An 18,492-nucleotide genomic window follows, 5' to 3' on the forward strand; every position below is an offset into this window, starting at 1 on the left:
AGGACTTACTGGGTGTTACCAGTTGGAGGTGTGTCCCTGCACAGTCTGACACCATCCAATCAGTACTGCCAGTGTCACACTGTGCAGGGACACCCCCCCAACTGGTAACACCCAGCGGGACCTTTATTGCAGACTTCTGCCAATGAATTCATAAACTTATAGCTGGAGTAATAGAGGGAGTCATTAGAATAGGTGCCCCGGAATCGGTCTTAAACATGGAGAATGTAAGTAGTTACTAATACAAATACATCAGGAGAGGGGACAGGTCCTCTTTAAACAAGAACATCATTATTTAATGCTCATAATGAGCAAAACATATGGTTGCTAAGAACATGTACATGTTCTAGGGTATTGTCACGGTCTTTGGTTTGCGCTGTGACACTGTTGCCACACTTCATACTGTCACGGCGGGGAGTGGGGGAAACCCCCCACCATACAATGCAAGAAGGATAATGATAGCAACCAGGCCAGGACGCCAAGATCATGGAGCAGGTCACCTCCTATTGCATCCCTAATCCTCTCCCTAACTCCTAACCGTATGAGCGGACCCTGATGGTGGGACGGCTCATACCCTGGATACCTAATATCCTGAGTCGGTCTGGAAATCCCTCACTTAGGATAAGGGGAGAGATGACCTGTTCATCCACAACACGGAGGAATAGGAGTCTCTAAAGGCCTAGAAGCAGGGAAAGGGAAATACATACAGCTAAGGAGATGGCAGGTAAGCGAAACCAATAACACACTTACCTGCCACAGACACACAGACTGGAACCCGTGCACAAGTGCCGGTGTCCACACCAACATTAAAGGACACAGCACACACCACAAACCACACAGGAACCCAGGACACCATAGCTGCAATAACATGAAACAGGGGAATGTCTAGTAAACATGACACCAAACACCACCAGACATGTGACACCAAGCTAGACATATAAACACCCTGAACAGTACCCACTCCATACAAATAGGGACAGGAAGGGAAGGAGACACCGAGATGACATTAAACATCTATGACCACAAGGGTGGCCCTCACTGGAAAGATGGTAAAAGCCAGGAGCAGGAACCACCAGCATACACCAAGCCTGGAGGAACACTCAGCTACAGGCTTCCAGCAGAGACTAAATAGCCCAAGCAGCCACACCCACAAACACATAAACCCAGTGTTTACAAAAAAACTAGGAAGGGAGTTAACCCTTCCAACACCAGACAGAGGAAGGAAGCCACTTAAAGGGGAAGTGCACACACAAGCAAACTAAGCCACACGTTACCACCGGCAACAACATGCGTGGCAACCATGTCACGGCAATCACCCAGAAGGCCGAGACACTGCCACAACAACAGTGTCACAGCGCAAACCAAAGGCCGTGACACTCCCACCCCTCAAAGCCCCCCCCTACCCCAAAAAAAGGGGAACTAAACAAAACACCCAAAAAACAAAAGGAAGGGGGGGGGGGGGGGGTGTAAGGGAAAGTAACAGGATCAGCGTCAGAGCAAGGATGTCTCTCTAAGATTGCCGCCAGCCCCTGGAGCAACACACAGGAACCAGGGCACCAGCCACCAAACAGCCCAGAGAAACCGCACTGAACGCTGCGTCCACCTCATACACGGTTCACAGCAGGTCGCTGCCGGCATGCATCCCCAACCAGCACACAGCCAGTACACCAAAGGAATGCATCCATCACACAACACAAGCACCTAAACCACTGAGGAATGGACGAGGAGAGACGCAAACACCAGTGACGGTTCACACCAACTGCAACCAACGGTCACAGGGAACAGCACTGTTAACAGCGTCTCAACTTTCACCCTCCCTCCGGAGGATAAGCATGTGCGCCAGAAAATGGCAGGCGACACATGCTGGGCCCTCTTCCGAAGGCACCAAGCAAGGAGCCTTTGTGGTCATACTGTCATATTCAGTTATTAAACAAAAACCTGTTTTGTGCAAAAAAGTTAATTTTGCAGCCTTTGCTGCATATGTCATTGTGAGATACTGTCACGGTGGGGAGTGGGGGAAACCCCCCACCGTATAGTGAGAACTGTTACTATGCCTGTACACAAGGAAAAGACGCAGGTCACCTCCTGCAGTTGCCCTAATCCTTACCCTGATCTCCTGACCGTATGAGCGCCCCCTAAAGGTGGGAGGGCTCATACACTGGAACCTAGATACTGCTGACCCTAGTGGTTCCTTGCATAGGGGTCAGGAATAGGAGACAACCGGTTCCTCAAGGACACAGACAAGCCGGAGTCTCCAGTGGCCTAGTAACAGATGGAAGAAAGATAGATAGAGCAGCAACTGAACGGCAGGTAAGCACCAGGTAAAACAACAACACACCAGAACAACCAACACTTACCTGCCGCAGCAAAGATGGAACAACGACAACCAAACAACCTGGAACCTCCTGCGAACACCGGATGCAAGCTAGCTCCAGACAAGGCTGCTCCTATGCTTTAGGTTCACCCCTCCGGGAAACCAATGGCATAGACAGACAAGGGGATGTCTAGCAACCATGCCAGGCATAACACCAAACAAGACATCACCACACACCCATAAAATAAACCCACACCAAACACAACAGGTAAGGGTAGAGGATAGAACATAGAAACAAGGGGGTGACATTGATGTTCAACTAGGATGGCCCACAGACTGGACAAATGGAATCCAGGAACATAAACACTCCAACACACACACCAAGGCTGGAGACAAAACTAGTGCTCAGGCTCAAAACACAAGGATAAATAAAGCCTAGAGACCACACCCAGTTCCACACCAAGAAAGACAAATCTTAACCCCGAACACACCAGGATGGGAAGGGACACACAACTTAAAAGGGAAGGGTCAAAACATGCAAAACAACATGTTGCGACCAGCAACAAGCATGCACGGCAAAAGTGTCATGGTCCACTACACCAGACCATGCATGACAGCCGTGACCGGTATACTGTGGCTGGCACACAACTACAATGGGAACTAGGGAGGAGTTTGATGACAGACCGGCTTTATTGGCTCCAATCAGTCAATTCATATTGGTTGACAGGCATAAGGCAAGTGACTGACAGCAACTCGGTGCTCTTGTCAAGTGTCGTAGCTGGGTGCCAAGCACAATTAGGTGCCCAAGCTCTGTGTACCAGGCGCACTTAGCACCCAATTATTTACCTCTTTCCCAGATGGAGACACCTCAAGAAAAAAAATCTGACCAAAAGCCTTATTTAGTGACAGCCAAGCTACAGGAGGAGTTTCCAAGGAACACCCAGTACTCAGTACATAGAGCTGTAAACATTGTGTACTGCACACAGGAATGTGCTTATAAATTGTGGGTTTTGTCTTGAAATTTAATTTACTCCATTTTCTTTGATACAGGCATAATCTTAAATTGCTCAGTAAACTTCATAAGACACTTGGATCACGGGATGTAGGTTCCGTGGCAACATCCTGTAATGTGCAGCTGCTTGCTTCCAATTTCTGATGTCTGATAAACATGCAGTATGATAGGAAAGAGCATCTAGTCTATCGTGTAATAGGTTCAAATGACTGTTTTCTGTCATTTACAACCAATACCAGCTTTAGAGACCAACTAAAATCTTCTCTACTTTTAATAGGTTCTCTGAGCATATTGTGTAATGGTACATGTCAAAATGTATCAGTGTATACTGTAGCATTCCTGTAGGTTTATATCAGGCAAACATACTGTAGACTAAAAGAGTGGGGCAGAATCAGAGTGGCTGATGCTAGATGATAAGTCTGGTGCACCCCTATTAGTTGGCTTACTTTATGCCAAATGTTTGTCACATATTTTGGCGCACATTGTTGCCTTGTTGGTCGAGTCGTAAAAGTGTGTAAAAGAATTAATGAATGTGGTGCCAATCATGTACACCTGTTTTTTTGGTCCAATTTGCGCCAGAATTCTGCCAAATTTCTACCAGCATATTCATATGGCAGATTTTATCCTGTATCAGGATAGATAAAATAGTCTGATACACTATTCAGCACTGCAAAGAATCCGTTTCTAAAATTAAAAGCAGATGTCTTGTTATACTGTGGCTCAATACAACACGGGTGTATAATACAGTCCATGGGAGGAATTTACCATGAAGGTTATATTTGAAGGCAGTTTTTCTTAAAGGGGTTATGAGGATTGTGCCGCGATCCTGTGCCCAATCACATGCCTTCTCTGAGCGCGTGATCCAAGCCTGGGGTTAGGACTCAAAAAAAGCCCACTTCCCCACCCATGTTTCAAAACTGGTGGTGTAAAAATGCAAAAAGTTGCAAATACTGCCGCTGATTGCCCGATGAATGAGCAAACGCTCGTTCATCAGGCAATCCAAATCTTTTGACATGTTAAAAAATGATCATTTACAAGTGGCAGATCGTGGTGTCTAATAATGATCTAATGCCAGCAAACTACTATACAGCATGAGGACGGGCAATGACACAGAGAATGCTCCTTCCCATGCTGCAGAGGAGAACGCCTTCCTCCTGACAATCGTCTGCCACATCGGGCTGTGTAATACAGCCTTAACTGTTAAAGGGCTTCTGTCACCCCACTAAACATTTTTTTTTTTTTGGTTACTTATAATCCCTATACTGCGATTTATGCATACATACTGTAATTAATCATTTTGGTTCAGCAGATTCTGTTAAAAACTTACTTTTAAAATATGCAAATTACCTTGCTACCAGCAAGTAGGGCGGCTACTTGCTGGTAGCAGCCGCATATTCCTATCCTAAAGACGCCCCCTCCGCATGTTGATCGACAGGGCCAGCGGACGGGATCTTTCTCTGCTGGCCCTGTCTGCTATCAAGATCTCGCGCCTGTGCCGTACCTGTGTTCAGTCGGCGCAGGCGCACTGAGAGGCGGACGCTCCTTCGGCCGCTCCATCCTCAATGCGCCTGCGCCGATGACGTCACATCTACACCCGGCGCAGGCGCATTGAGGAAGGAGCGGCTGAGCGAGCGTCCTCCTCTCAGCCCCCTGAAGACAGGTACGGCGCAGGCGCCAGATTTTGAATGCAAACTAGGCCAGCAGAGAAAGATCCCGTCCGCTGGCCCTGTCAATCAGCATGCGGAGGGGGCGTCTTTAGGATAGGAATATGCGGCTGCTACCAGCAAGTAGCCGCCCTACTTGCTGGTAGCAAGGTAATTTGCATATTTTAAAAGTACATTTTTAACATAATCTGCTGAACCAAAATGATTAATTACAGTATGTATGCATAAATCGCAGTATAGGGATTATAAGTAACCAAAAAAAAACTGTTTAGTGGGGTGACAGAAGCCCTTTAAAAACAATGTTCGATATTTACTAATCCCATCTAATATGTAGACAGAGTAAACTTTAGACAGTCTGATGCTGGATGATAAACCTGGCACTTTTAGACTTTCCAGTCTAATTTCCACCATCTATTTGTGTTTCTTAGCTTTATGTCAAAAATCTGTCCACATGCCCTGAAAATGTGTCCTAATGAGCCAAAATTCTGTCCACCATAAACTTTAGATCAACTCAAGTTTGGTCTAATTTTTACCAACTTTGCACCAGAACCAGGGATTTCGTCTTCATAAATGTATCTACAAGATAGACAACAGCTGGCCATGCCTACATTCTAGTATGAAATGATGAAGTGTCGAAAAAAAAGAAATTTTTTGGTCACCTGAATAATAAATGTGTAATAACATAAGATTCACCAAAAGTGGTGAGCTTAGCCTAGTAAATGTGAGCCGATTATGGATATAAGAATATTAGAAGATAGCGATACTGTATATACCTGGAACACAGGCGAGTTTATCATCCTGTATAGAAAGTAGCATCGCTGTATGTAACGGAACACATCATAAAATAGTTAATACGGGTTTGTTTCTTTACAGGAGCATCCATCACTAGGTTTGCTGGGTGAGAAATTGGCAGACAACCATGTTTATGGGCTGTTTGCTGTCAGGGGAAGTGCCTTTAACTGGTATAAGGTAAAAATGTTTTCAGTGACTGTGAGTTCTTGAATAGATTGTATCCTTTTAGTTGTAAATGACCTTTTATAATGTTTTTAAAAATTTTTTATAGGATCTTTTACCATTGCTGCCAGGAACAGTTGCCAAAAAACTGGATGCCACTACATCAAACATTAAGAATGTGGTGGTTGAAGCTTATCAGGTTAGTATTTCAGAATATACAGTAGGTAGTTCCTTGCATGACGTATTTACTATAATTAAGTGGAGTCATGTTGGGTAGATGTTACCATAAAATTCAATTTTCTTTTCATGAAGTAAGCATTGAATATTTTCCAAACGGGGTTCGAAAAACTTTCTGCCAATTCCACTGCAATGTTCACTATCTCTATGCAGTACCTTCTTGACTTGCTGTCCCCAGTGGAGCTCACAATCTAGGTTCCCTATCAGTATGTCTTTAGAGTGTGGGAGGAAACCGGAGAACCCGGAGGAAATCAAAGCAGACACATGGAGAACATACAAACTCCAGGCCAATGTTGTCCTTGGTTGCATTTAAACCCAGAACCTCAGCGATGCAAGACACCAGTGCTGACCAATGAGCCACCGTGCTGCATACTGGTCAAAGGAGGATCATACTTGCGTACTTTTTGCAATGAAAGGAATATAGCATTGTGTCCACATTAATATGATGTATTTCGGTTGGTTTTCCCAAGTTTTTTTATGCACATGGGGGTAATTTATTAAGCTCTGCGGGCCATAATTCTGGTTTCAAAATGTTGCAAGTAGGGGCTTTTGACTTTTGGAGTCAAACATTTTGTGATATATTTATTATTATTTTTTTTTTTTTTGAGCATTCTGCCTTCCAGCGCCACCTACAGATCTGGAGTGAAAATTTGGTCAGGATGTCAAAGTAGATGACACATTTATGAAGTGTGACTTTTTAAAACGTTGCAATTTCACGCCAGGCATCCCCCAGACATACTTTTACTGAAACAAGTGCAACCACTTTGCATTTGTGCCAAATTTATTATTACATTGTGCAATTTTCATAAACTTGGTGCATGTGCACAAGGCAGATCCAATCTAAACTCTAACCGTAAATAGACCTACCATAATAAATTGCCCCATAGTTTCAGAAGTTAAAAAAGACACAGGTCCTTTAAAGGGCATCTGTCTGCAGATTTGTACCTACAGTATGACACTGGCTGACCTGTTGCATGTGCACTTGGCAGCTGAAGGCTTCTGTGTTGGTCCCATGTTCATACAGTACAGACCAAAAGTTTGGACACACCTTCTCATTCAAAGAGTTTTCTTTATTTTCATGACTATGAAGGCATCAAAACTATGAATTAACACATGTGGAATTTTATACATAACAAACAAGTGTGAAACAACTGAAAATATGTCATATTCTAGGTTCTTCAAAGTAGCCACCTTTTGCTTTGATTACTGCTTTGCACACTCTTGGCATTCTCTTGATGAGCTTCAAGAGGTAGTCCCCTGAAATGGTCTTCCAACAGTCTTGAAGGAGTTCCCAGAGATGCTTAGCACTTGTTAGCCCTTTTGCCTTCACTCTGCGGTCCAGCTCACCCCAAACAATCTCGATTGGGTTCAGGTCCGGTGACTGTGGAGGCCAGGTCATCTGGCGCAGCACCCCATCACTCTCCTTCATTTGTCAAATAGCCCTTACTTTCAAAGTTTTCCCAATTTTTCGGCTGACTGACTGACCTTAATTACTTAAAGTAATGATGGCCACTCGTTTTTCTTTACTTAGCTGCTTTTTTCTTGCCATAATACAAATTCTAACAGTCTATTCAGTAGGACTATCAGCTGTGTATCCACCTGACTTCTCCCCAACGCAACTGATGGTCCCAACCCCATTTATAAGGCAAGAAATCCCACTTATTAAACCTGACAGGGCACACCTGTGAAGTGAAAACCGTTTCAGGGGACTACCTCTTGAAGCTCATCAAGAGAATGCCAAGAGTGTGCAAAGCAGTAATCAAAGCAAAAGGTGGCTACTTTGAAGAACCTAGAATATGAGATATTTTCAGTTGTTTCACACTTGTTTGTTATGTATATAATTCCACATGTGTTAATTCATAGTTTTGATGCCTTCAGTGTGAATCTACAATTTTCATAGTCATGAAAATAAAGAAAACTCTTTGAATGAGAAGGTGTGTTCAAACTTTATGTCTGTACTGTATGTGCCCGCATTGCTGAGAAAAATGAGGTTTTAATATATGCAAATGAGCCTCTAGGAGCAACGGGGGCGGAGAAGCTCTGCTCTCTCTGCAACAGTCGCACCCTCTTCTCTTTGATTGATTGGACCAGGCAGTGAAAACATTACACCTGGCCCTGCCAGTCAAAGTGCAGTGGGTGCAGCATTTGTAGAGAGAGCTGAGCCTCTAGGTGTAACGGCAACACCCCCGTTGCTCCTAGAGGCTCATTTGAATATATCAAAACATTGTTTTTCTCAGCAGTGCAAACATATATGAACATGGGACCAAGCGCACGTGCAACAGTTTCATAGGTACAAAGACGCAGCAGAGTTTGACCTGATTTTTTGCCTGCTCTTCAGAAGTGACATCACTATCTCCTTGCGGACTTGGTAGGTGACGTTCTCATAGTTTCTGGCTTCACCCCTACGATGAATGCAGTGTGCAAGTGACATTAAACCTCTGCTCATTTTACGGGTGACCCGCTGTTGGCTGTCAGAATAGAGTAACTTTCGGCGTGATTAAATGGCGCTCCTCTGTCTGTAGAGCACGTGTTTCCATGCAGCTAGTGAACAGGGCTTACAGAGAATTCTTTATACATGGGAAGCTGTTCATCTACTTTGACAATCTCATACAAACAAGATGTTCATCACCCAGTGGAATGAAGCAATGGGTGCTTATGTAAATAAAAGACAACTTTGATGTGCTCCTTTTAGGCCCTCCTCTCAGAAACGAAGATCCAAGTGGATAATCCTATGAAGGGTATTTCTGTAAATATTACTGCTATATGTCCAGATGGAAGCAGACGTTCTGGGACAGAAGGATGTCGTAACGTACAGCGTCATGATAAGGTACAGTATATCTGAATATCCTCCACCGCAGTGTAACTGCCTTGCCTGCTATATCTGCTCAAGTAACCTCGGGCTTAATAGAGCATTCTGTAGATTTCATCCAAACTAGCATTCTTTCATCTGTTCCTTCTCATTGCTGATAAAATACATTTTTATCAAATGTGCAACCTCATTTAGGATGTTGAAATAAAAAAGTACTGCATGTACAAGCCTCATATATTATGCAAAAGTGGAAAAATATGCTGAACACATTAAAAATGATGGTTTATATAAATTTAAAAAAGGATTTGTCAGTTCTGCTGACATGTCTGCTTTAGAAAATACTTGTATTCCCTATGAAATAGCAGGAACATCTTTTCTTATGAGTCTTGGGCTTTTTCTCTGTTATTACTCCTAGAAATTTTTGAATACATTGACAGCTGGGTGTTACCATTCCCTTTTGGGGAGAGTCCTTACACATTGATTGGACATTGCCAGAACGTGCAGTGACATGCCCTCAGCTGGTAATGCCCCTTTGTCGATGAATGCACACATTTCTGGGAGAAATAACACAGTAAAAAAAACATATTTAGCGTGCTAAAAAAAAAGATGCTCCAGAATTATTATATTATGAGCAATGCAATTATTCATTATAACAGAGCAACCTAACCGTCTGACTTCACCTTGGCTGTATATAACACTCTCTCAGAGCTGCTTGAACTTTCCCTGTGCCTTGACAATTGAGGGAACAATTTTCACACCGAGGAATTTGCTTCCTGGACTAATAAAATACAGTATTACAAGGTTAAAGGGTTTCTGTCATCAGAAAAATCGTTATGTAGCTGGCTGACATTAGCAATGTGCTAATGTCAGCAGAACATAACTGTATGAGTTATATCTCCCTGCCGCCGCTCACGCTAAATAATGACTTTTATAATATGCGAATGAGCCTCTAGGTGCTAGTGGGGCTTTGCTGCAGCACCTAGAGGCACCGTCCTCTCACCGTTTGGCGCGCCCTTGTAAAAGTGATTGACATCCTCGGTCTCCTCCGTGCCCCGAAAATCCTGCGCCTGTGCCGTCTATTTTAGTGTTAGGCGCAGGCGCAATAAGAGAAGGATGTCAGCAGGCAAGCGTCCTTCACTCACTGCGCCTAATACTAAAATGGACGGCGCAGGAGCGGAATTTGCGGGGCACGGAGGAGACCGAGGATGTCAATCACCTTTACAAGGGCGTACCAAACGGTGAGAGGACGGAGCCTCTAGGTGCTGCAGCAACGCCCCACTAGCACCTAGAGGCTCATTTGCATATTCTAAAAGTTATTATTTAGCGCGAACGGCGGCAGGCAGGGAGATATGTCATACAGTTATGTTCTGCTGACATTAGCACATCGCTAATGTCAGCCAGCTACATAACGGTTTTTCTGATGACAGAAACCCTTTAAAGGGGTTGTCCATAAGTAAAAAAAATTAACCTAAAGGCAGAAAATATAAAATAATCATCAACAGTTACTCACCTCTTAAGTCCGCCAATGGTCCCTCAGTCTTTGTTTGGATGAAGTGCTGTAAGAACAGTGATGCTACCATGTCCGTCACGAGACCACCGGGGCCAGTGGATGCAAGGCATATAGTCCATTAAAATGAACAAAGACCGGTGAGGACCACCGGGGCTTTGGCACTGGAGCAGAAGGGGATTTAACAGGTGAGTAATGGTTATTTTATCGTTTTATAACATTTCCTGCTATTTCAGAAGGACTTCCACAGAAAATGTTTATTCTTTGACCTACTAGAAAGGTACATGATGTAATCTGTAGTGAATGTAATCTTCTCATCAGTGTGTTTGTGAGTTATCCCCTCCCTTCTGATCCTTAGCTGGGTCATGTGACCAACTCTCTGATCTCCAACTGACACAGGACAGGAAGTTACTTTTCTATTCATTCCTATGAGACTGACATTGAGGCTGCCATAGAAATACATAGAGAAACTGACTTCCTGTCCACATAATTAGATGCTATGTTATTTGGAAAGTCTGATTGTTGGTCACATGACGCGGCTAAGAAGCAGAAGGTAGGAGATACCTCACAAATACAGACACTGGTAAGAAGATTACATTCACTGCAGATTACATCATGTACCTTTCTAGCAGGTCAGAGAATACTTTTTTTTTTGCAGGAGTTCTTAAATTTTTTTAAAAGTTAATTTCTTAAGTTTCCAGATAACCCCCATGTTTACCAACTGTACGGAACCACTTTCTTGTTAATCAGGGACAGATCTCTAATGATCATATTGTTTTCTTTTTTGTCACATTGAGGCACATAAAAAGCTGCAGAACAAGGACCAGGCAAACAGCCCCCCATATCCCAGTTTCCTGGAAGTATAGTTGGGCAGTACAGCAAACAGATTTTTTTCATTCAAACAAGACTTTTTTCTATTCTCACTTATAAATTAGACAGTTTGACTGGCCGTCAGGGGTGGGTATTTTATTGTGCTTGTACGATATAAATTTGCTGTGCGTTTGTACTCAGCATTTACTATAGTCTGCAAATCGTTACATGTAAATCATCAATTGCTCTCACTTGATAGGGCTTTAGCTATGGATACAGCAGTCCTGTGTTAGATAGGGAACATAATGTTATAAGACTGTGATGCTAACATTAAAGACTAAGATTAAAATGAACTATTTTTGTTTCCTTTTTTTGCATGTTGCTATAGTTGCAGCACATTTCATCCTTTGCTAGCTTTTTCCTTTCGGAGAGTTCTAAAACACAGTGTCACTTATAAAACTTTATGCAGTTGCGTTTGACCTTTGTGTGACTTGCACATCTGTTATGGGAAATGATTGCACACACTGTAGATTAAAAGTGTCAAACTATCCCATCTGCACTTTCCACCTTCAGCTACGTTTTTCATCATTACACACTGTTGCCAAAATGTCTGACCGTGTCACAGCTCCAGCGTGAGCAAATGTTCTGAAGGTCGTTTTAGGAGTCTCTGCACAGTGAAATGCTCAACACCAGAAATATTGGGTTGTCACCTGTTATTAAGGACTTCTCTAAAACATGATACACACAGCGTGTGCGCGCTTTATTACAGGGAGCAGGAATGAAGTGGCCTATTGTTAGTTGCTTTTTAAGGAATATATTGAAACATGGTCTACCTTCATGGTGGATCTTCTGGGTTGACATGGATTAAAGGTCAGCTTTGGTGTTAAATCCGTGAGCAACGGCTGATGAGAGTAGAAACCAGTTCACAGTAGTAAAATCAGGAGACAGGATTTGTTGTCTATTAAAGAGGTTCTCCAGGAATTAAGAAAATGAAAACACTTAAACATTGCTTTATTATACATATATTTCCAAATACTTTTCATTAGGTATACTGGCTTGTTTTGTCTATGGAACAATCATTAGGAGAAATAAGATGGCCACCTTCCTATTAGTACACAGAAAACCTGTCCTAATCAGATAGTAGGACAAATTACTTCAGAACACTGAGCTAAAGAGCTCCCCCATCCTCTCCCTGCTCTGCTTGTCAGGGATTATAATCCTGAATACAGGTGATAGACAGCTTTAGCTCAATCTCTATAAGAATAGAGTTAATGAGGAGACATTAAGTACAGAGAGGATGGACGGGACAGACTGTGGTAATGGAGACTGCATACAAGTGTTGCTGCTCATTAGCCACATCCCCACCCTCCTCTCTGTGTCTCCTTATTAACTCCAGAGATTCAGCTAAAGTTCTTATCAGCTGTATTCAGGATCATAATCTCTGATAAGAAGAGCAGAGAGGAGGCTGGGGCAGCTCTTTAGCTCAGTGTTCTAAAGTAACTTGTCATCAGTAACTGTGTGATTAGGACAGGTTTTCTGTGTACTAATAGGACGGCTGTCATTTTATTTCCCCTGATGATTGCTCCCCAGACAAAACAAGACATTATAACCACTATAAAGGTATTTGAGATATAGTTATAACAAAGTAATATTTAAGTATTTTCAGTAATTTTATTTTCTTAATTCCTAGAGAATAAGCTAAAGGTCAGGACTGGCAGAGTAAATGTAATACAATAATCCAAGCAAAGTATAAGGTAAGCCAGGGCCAATCCAAACACAACAAAAACTAGCAAACCTATTGCTCAGGCTAGGATCAGTCGGGGAGGGGCTTAAATAACCATACAGTTCAATACTGAGTTAAAGGGGTATTCTGGTTATGTATAGTTTTCCCCTATCTACAGCGGTAGTACCCGTCTGATCCTGGGAACGAGACCCTGTACCCTGTGGAGCCCCCCGAAATGAATGGAGCAGCTGGTTGTGCATGCACTCGGCTTCTCCATTTATTTTCTAAAGGAGTTCCAGATATAGCCAAGTGCTTTACAAGGCTATCTCTTGAACTCCCATAGAAAAGAATGGAGTGGTCCTGTGCATGCCTGACTGGCTACTCCATTCATTTCGGGGACTCCACGGGGTACGGGGTCCACGTTCTGTAGATCAGTGGGGTCTCCGCAGATCTAATAGTTATCCCTTATCCGTATCCGTTAAATAGGAGATAACTTTACATAACCAAAATACCTCTATAAGGACTGTTTAGTTGCTGAATTGAGTGTGGTCATGTAAGATAGTAAAATCAATTAGCACAGATAGTATAGCTGAAACATGGTATCCGGTCATTGTGGGCGGACAGCATGATTTTTTCTTTTTTTTTAGGGGAGGGGTGTTAATACTACTTTTCATACATTTCTGATGTAGTTTTTTCCAAATGTCAGCATGACTAAGCCCACATGGCTTAAGATGCCACATTCTTGGTGGCGGCAGTCCAGGGCCCCTGACAGTCTGTCCCTAAAGACTTGTGAGATGTACATCCAGTAGTGTATATCATTGTTCATCATGTGTAGGTAATGATCAAATTCAATAGCGTTTTACATCAGCCTACTTACCTCCTTCTCTTTCTGCATATTTATACTGTATGTACAGATATTTCCGCCCTTACCTCACTAATTTCTCTCCAATATAAATTCAGTACGTTATCGCAACATGCTAGGGAAGCACTCAACAAGCTGCAACTCACATCACAACCTCTATGTGGCCGCACATAGGCATGTAGCATCTTGCACCACTCATCTCGGGATATATTAAGAGAAAGGCCCCTTGCAGACGAGCGTTCCTCCTTCAGCGAGTCCGCATCACAGATCACAGCACCCGTCCTGACCTCCCAGCACTGACCTGATTCACATAGCATTATATTGATTTATGATGCTATGTAACCCTTACAGTTCTGGAATGTATTGGATAACACTGGCAGCATTATGCCAGTGTTATCCAATACATTACAGAACTGTAAGAGTTACATAGTATCATAAATCAATATAATGCTATGTGACCCCCGGCAGCGCTGGGAGGTCAGGCCGGGAGCTGCATTGCAGACTCACTGTGGGAGGAACGCTCGTCTGCAAGGGGCCAAAAGGTTTAAAAAAAAAAGGTAAATCTATATGTTTGTGTATGTACACACATGCACACTATTGCACACCCAATATATTAGTAAATTCTAGTTGCTCTGGAACAGACTTTACACCAGATGGCATCAAACTACTTCAAACTGCTTGACGGCTGTCAAGTGATGGACAACAGTTTAATGACACCTATAATCACTCTCCAAATTGAAAAGTGGAGTAGGAGTGTTAGATGTCCTCATTTGGACAGCCCGACCCAATGTTTTACTATTATGTGATGTGCAATTCTTGTAGTTATTCATATACTGAACATGCAGGAAAAAAAGTTTCACATACATACCGTACATGCACAAAATGTATTGATGAAGCACATACAACTTTCTTACTATTTTGTTGCAGTGTTGGATGATGATACCCAATAGTGTTAAGGGAAGTTATCAAAAATTCTATTAAGCTGCTTCGCCAAGTTTCACAAAGAAATTCACTTTGTGACTAATTACTTCTTCACGAAGCGCATTTCTTTGTATATAGTGGGCACAATGGCGTAGAACGGTGATTGTGCCGTCCCCTGTTACTGAACCCTTCAGATGCCGCGTTCATTGTTGATTTAAGGCATCTGAGCTTAACATTGATCGCGTAGAGGCCGCAGCAGCCATCTTGATGGAAGACACTCTGCGAGATGTCACGCTGTGACGTCATAACGGCCTCACGCTGGCCAGTGTGGTGATGTCATACATCACCGCACGCGAGATTTTGCGCATTATCTTCAATCAAGATGGCCGTGGCGGCCTCTTCTTACGGAAATGGATAAGGTGAGTGTTTTTTTTTCCCCCACCATTGCAGGGAAAATTGATTCATTACCACAAAGCGCGAGGAAATTCTGCGTTGCGGCAAATTAAATTTTTCCTGAAATTCGGATCGAAGTCAATTCATTTGACTTTGATTCGCTCAGCACTAATACCCAATACCAGGTATGTGTGATGAAAAAAGTTACACTCACCAGTTATATTGCTGCAACGTTTAGGACGCATTTTCATGAGTTGCTTTTATGACGTATTTTGGGGGTAATTTTTAAAATCGGATATTTGGATGACCTCTCAGTCATTTGCCTTTGGGGTGGGTGTTTGCTAGTATGTAAAAATATATTAAAGGGGTTCTCCGGGCTTTTTTACAAAGCATGTCCTTTCTTCTGCCCCTTGTAAGAAAGTCTGTCCGTTGCACCACCTGTGCTGACACTGCACTCGCAAGGCTGCGGGCTCTTCTGCTTGGGTCCCAACTTGATGTCTTCCCTAGCCTTCCTGTTCAACTGCATAATAGTGAATGCAACTTTGCAAAAAGCCAGGTGAGCCCCTTTAATGAACATTGTACACAGAAATATCAGAGCTTACTTTGGCGCACGCGTGATAACATTTCAGTGGTGGAAATGTAGTCCGAAATTGAAACCTTTTCTAAATATGTCCCGATGTGCTTAGTCATTTTAGTACTGCCACGGAGAGCTTGTGTGGATTCAGATCACCAACCATATCAATCTTCCCACCAGGTAAGAAGTGCACATTGATACAGATGGTGATTTGTATCCACACGCGTTACCTAACAGAATGCAGAACAGGAAATGTTCTCATCAGGACCTTGCCGTGATGAGAACCTGGGCTTTGGGCCAGTTACTTCAAGCAATCCTATCTCTGCACAGGAATAAGACGTTGCGAATGTGAGGTCCTTTTATACAATTCTTCTGGCAAGATCTTCTTCAAGTTTAATTGCAAACGCAGTTTTGCATTTGTCTTTACTGGTCGATTAACGCCATTTGACAGGTTTTATTGTATGTCCAAATTTCCCTGCCAAAGCGAAGACTGAGGAACTGAATGAGCGATATAATAAAACAGAATGGCTTAAGTTTAAATCTTTATTTGCTGTGCTGCCAAAAGGACAGAGTGTGGCTAAGTAGAGGGCTTATGCGGGATGGTATGTTCTTTCTCACTAGCCAAGTAAGGTGTTAGCAGTTCATAATGGTGTTTTTTTTTTTTTTGTTTGTTTTTTTAGGAGGTCCTACATATCCCACATATGGTCTATGGCCTCCCTGTACAGCGAGCTGCAGCTTCTATTGCCTAAATGCACTGCACTCCTCAGTTCCCAGAATAATTAAATGTTCCAAGGAGACATGTCTCATTGGACAGACCTGACCTGAAAGTCATTGCTGCATTATGTTTTGTGTCTGGGATAGATTCTACAAAAAGGGGTTTCTATATTTCAGTTTTCTGTTTCATTTGGGAAGTTTTCTCCACAATCGTAAAGCTATATTAGTCATAAGCCAGGACTGAGCGGAGGAATTAGCAGGAGATAGAGTCATCTTTCTTAGGATGTATGTTAGTCCTCAACTGATACAGTGGCTTCATTTAATGTCAGTGTTTTTTGTTGTTGTTTAGGTTCTTTTTAATGTATCAGTTACTATGGACTCTTGTGATGTAGAAGGAGGACATAACTACATCATACTTAAACCTATTGGTTTCAATGAAACTGCTAAAATAAAGATTCACCGAAGTTGCACATGTCAGTGTAACAATCCACTAAGGCATAAGGACAAGTGTGTCACCGAGGTCCATCCAGACTGCCCAGGAGTTCCATGCACAGACAGCAACTGCAGCTCAGGAGAGAAGGAGCCTCAGTCTGAAAACTGTAATCAGTCCCCATCGGATTCTGAATGTAGTGGAAGAGGAACGTGTCTATGTGGAAAATGCTACTGCTCTAAAACCAAACTGGGAAAAATATATGGGAAATACTGTGAAATGGACAATTTTTCCTGCCCATACAACCTGGGAAAACTATGTTCTGGTAAGTAGCTTGGCCTTATTGTGGGCTATGTTCCCACTCACATGGCTTTAGTCCACTAGTCTCCCAAGCGGTGGTTTCACCGGTGTACTTGCACTTCAAATATGGGACTGATGGAGGTAGTCGAGTACAGTACTCGGCTGCTGTATCTCCTTTAGTCCCATAGACATTCAATGGAGCAGCAGGGCCACCACTTCATTCAAACTTCAGGTTGGGACCCTGTATTCATCAGTGGCAATGAGGTCCCCAACAATTATATATTTTTCACCTATCCTCTAGATAGGAAAAGATGCTTTTCGTGGAATAAACCCTCAAACAGAGCCATGACCAAAATTGTTGAAACCTAAATAGAATTCAGCGGGAATCAAATTTTTTTTAGTTTTCTTTTCCTGGTCTGCAAACCTAGTACTCCAGCTACTGTGAAACTACAATCCAAAACATGCTAAAAGAAATGTTGAGAATTTTAGTTTGACGAGAAGAGGAATGTCTCTGATATGCACAGTGAAACGTTCTGTGTAGTAGGAAAATGTAATACTGTGTATACCGTGCGCATTTTTCTGCACTATAAGACGCACCCCAGGTTTAGGCAACAAAAAAAACTGAGAAAAATGTTTTCTTATTAAAGCTTCCCTGGGGGCTTAATTAATGGATGGGTCAATTTCAGTAACTTACACACAGCACTGTAATAAAAAGTATATATTATGAGACTGGCACTCCCTCGTATGGAAATAGAGCAATGATGGTAGTGTTGTTAGACAATATTTAATATGGCACAATATCTTAAAATACAATGTTACAATACAATGTTAAAATACTTGACAGTCGCTGCAGCGGAAACACAATAACAATATCAATCCCTAAAAATACCTAAAATCTAAAACTTCAATAAAAACTCAAAAAAAGTCCAAAAATAAGGGGACCATATATCCTGGATGAGCAAAGATATCGCAAGCCAAAAGTGTCAGTCTATTCCTTATAATAGTATTGACATTTCTTTCTTATATGCAATATAACATAAAAATCCATGCAAGGCACTTTTTCAAATATTCGGAATTGTCCGATATAAATATTCGATGAAGTATCCAATCGGACACACAGTTTTTACTCACAGGTGAATGTCGATTATCCTACAGTCCCAATATTAGATTTTTTGATTTTTACTCACAGTATTTTTTCGTATTCCCGTTGTTCTCAATGTTTAGCGTCCCACTTGGTTCGTTCGTCACTGGTCTCTCTCAATCGTTATCCA

The 18,492-nt window shown here is 42.5% G+C and overlaps 1 protein-coding gene across 1 annotated transcript in view; it reads left to right on the forward strand.

Moving 5' to 3' along the window:
- Window positions 1–18,492, forward strand: part of ITGB8 (integrin subunit beta 8) — a 167,435-nt gene that overhangs the window by 114,254 nt on the left and 34,689 nt on the right. The window contains exons 7-10 of the mRNA XM_040432575.1: window positions 5,861–5,956; window positions 6,051–6,140; window positions 8,871–9,005; window positions 16,841–17,246. Coding sequence (XP_040288509.1) covers window positions 5,861–5,956; window positions 6,051–6,140; window positions 8,871–9,005; window positions 16,841–17,246 — 727 coding nt within the window. The remainder of the gene's footprint in view (window positions 1–5,860; window positions 5,957–6,050; window positions 6,141–8,870; window positions 9,006–16,840; window positions 17,247–18,492) is intronic.

The sequence above is a fragment of the Bufo bufo genome, chromosome 5 (genome assembly GCF_905171765.1).
Source record: "Bufo bufo chromosome 5, aBufBuf1.1, whole genome shotgun sequence".
NCBI classification, from domain to species: Eukaryota; Metazoa; Chordata; class Amphibia; order Anura; family Bufonidae; genus Bufo; species Bufo bufo.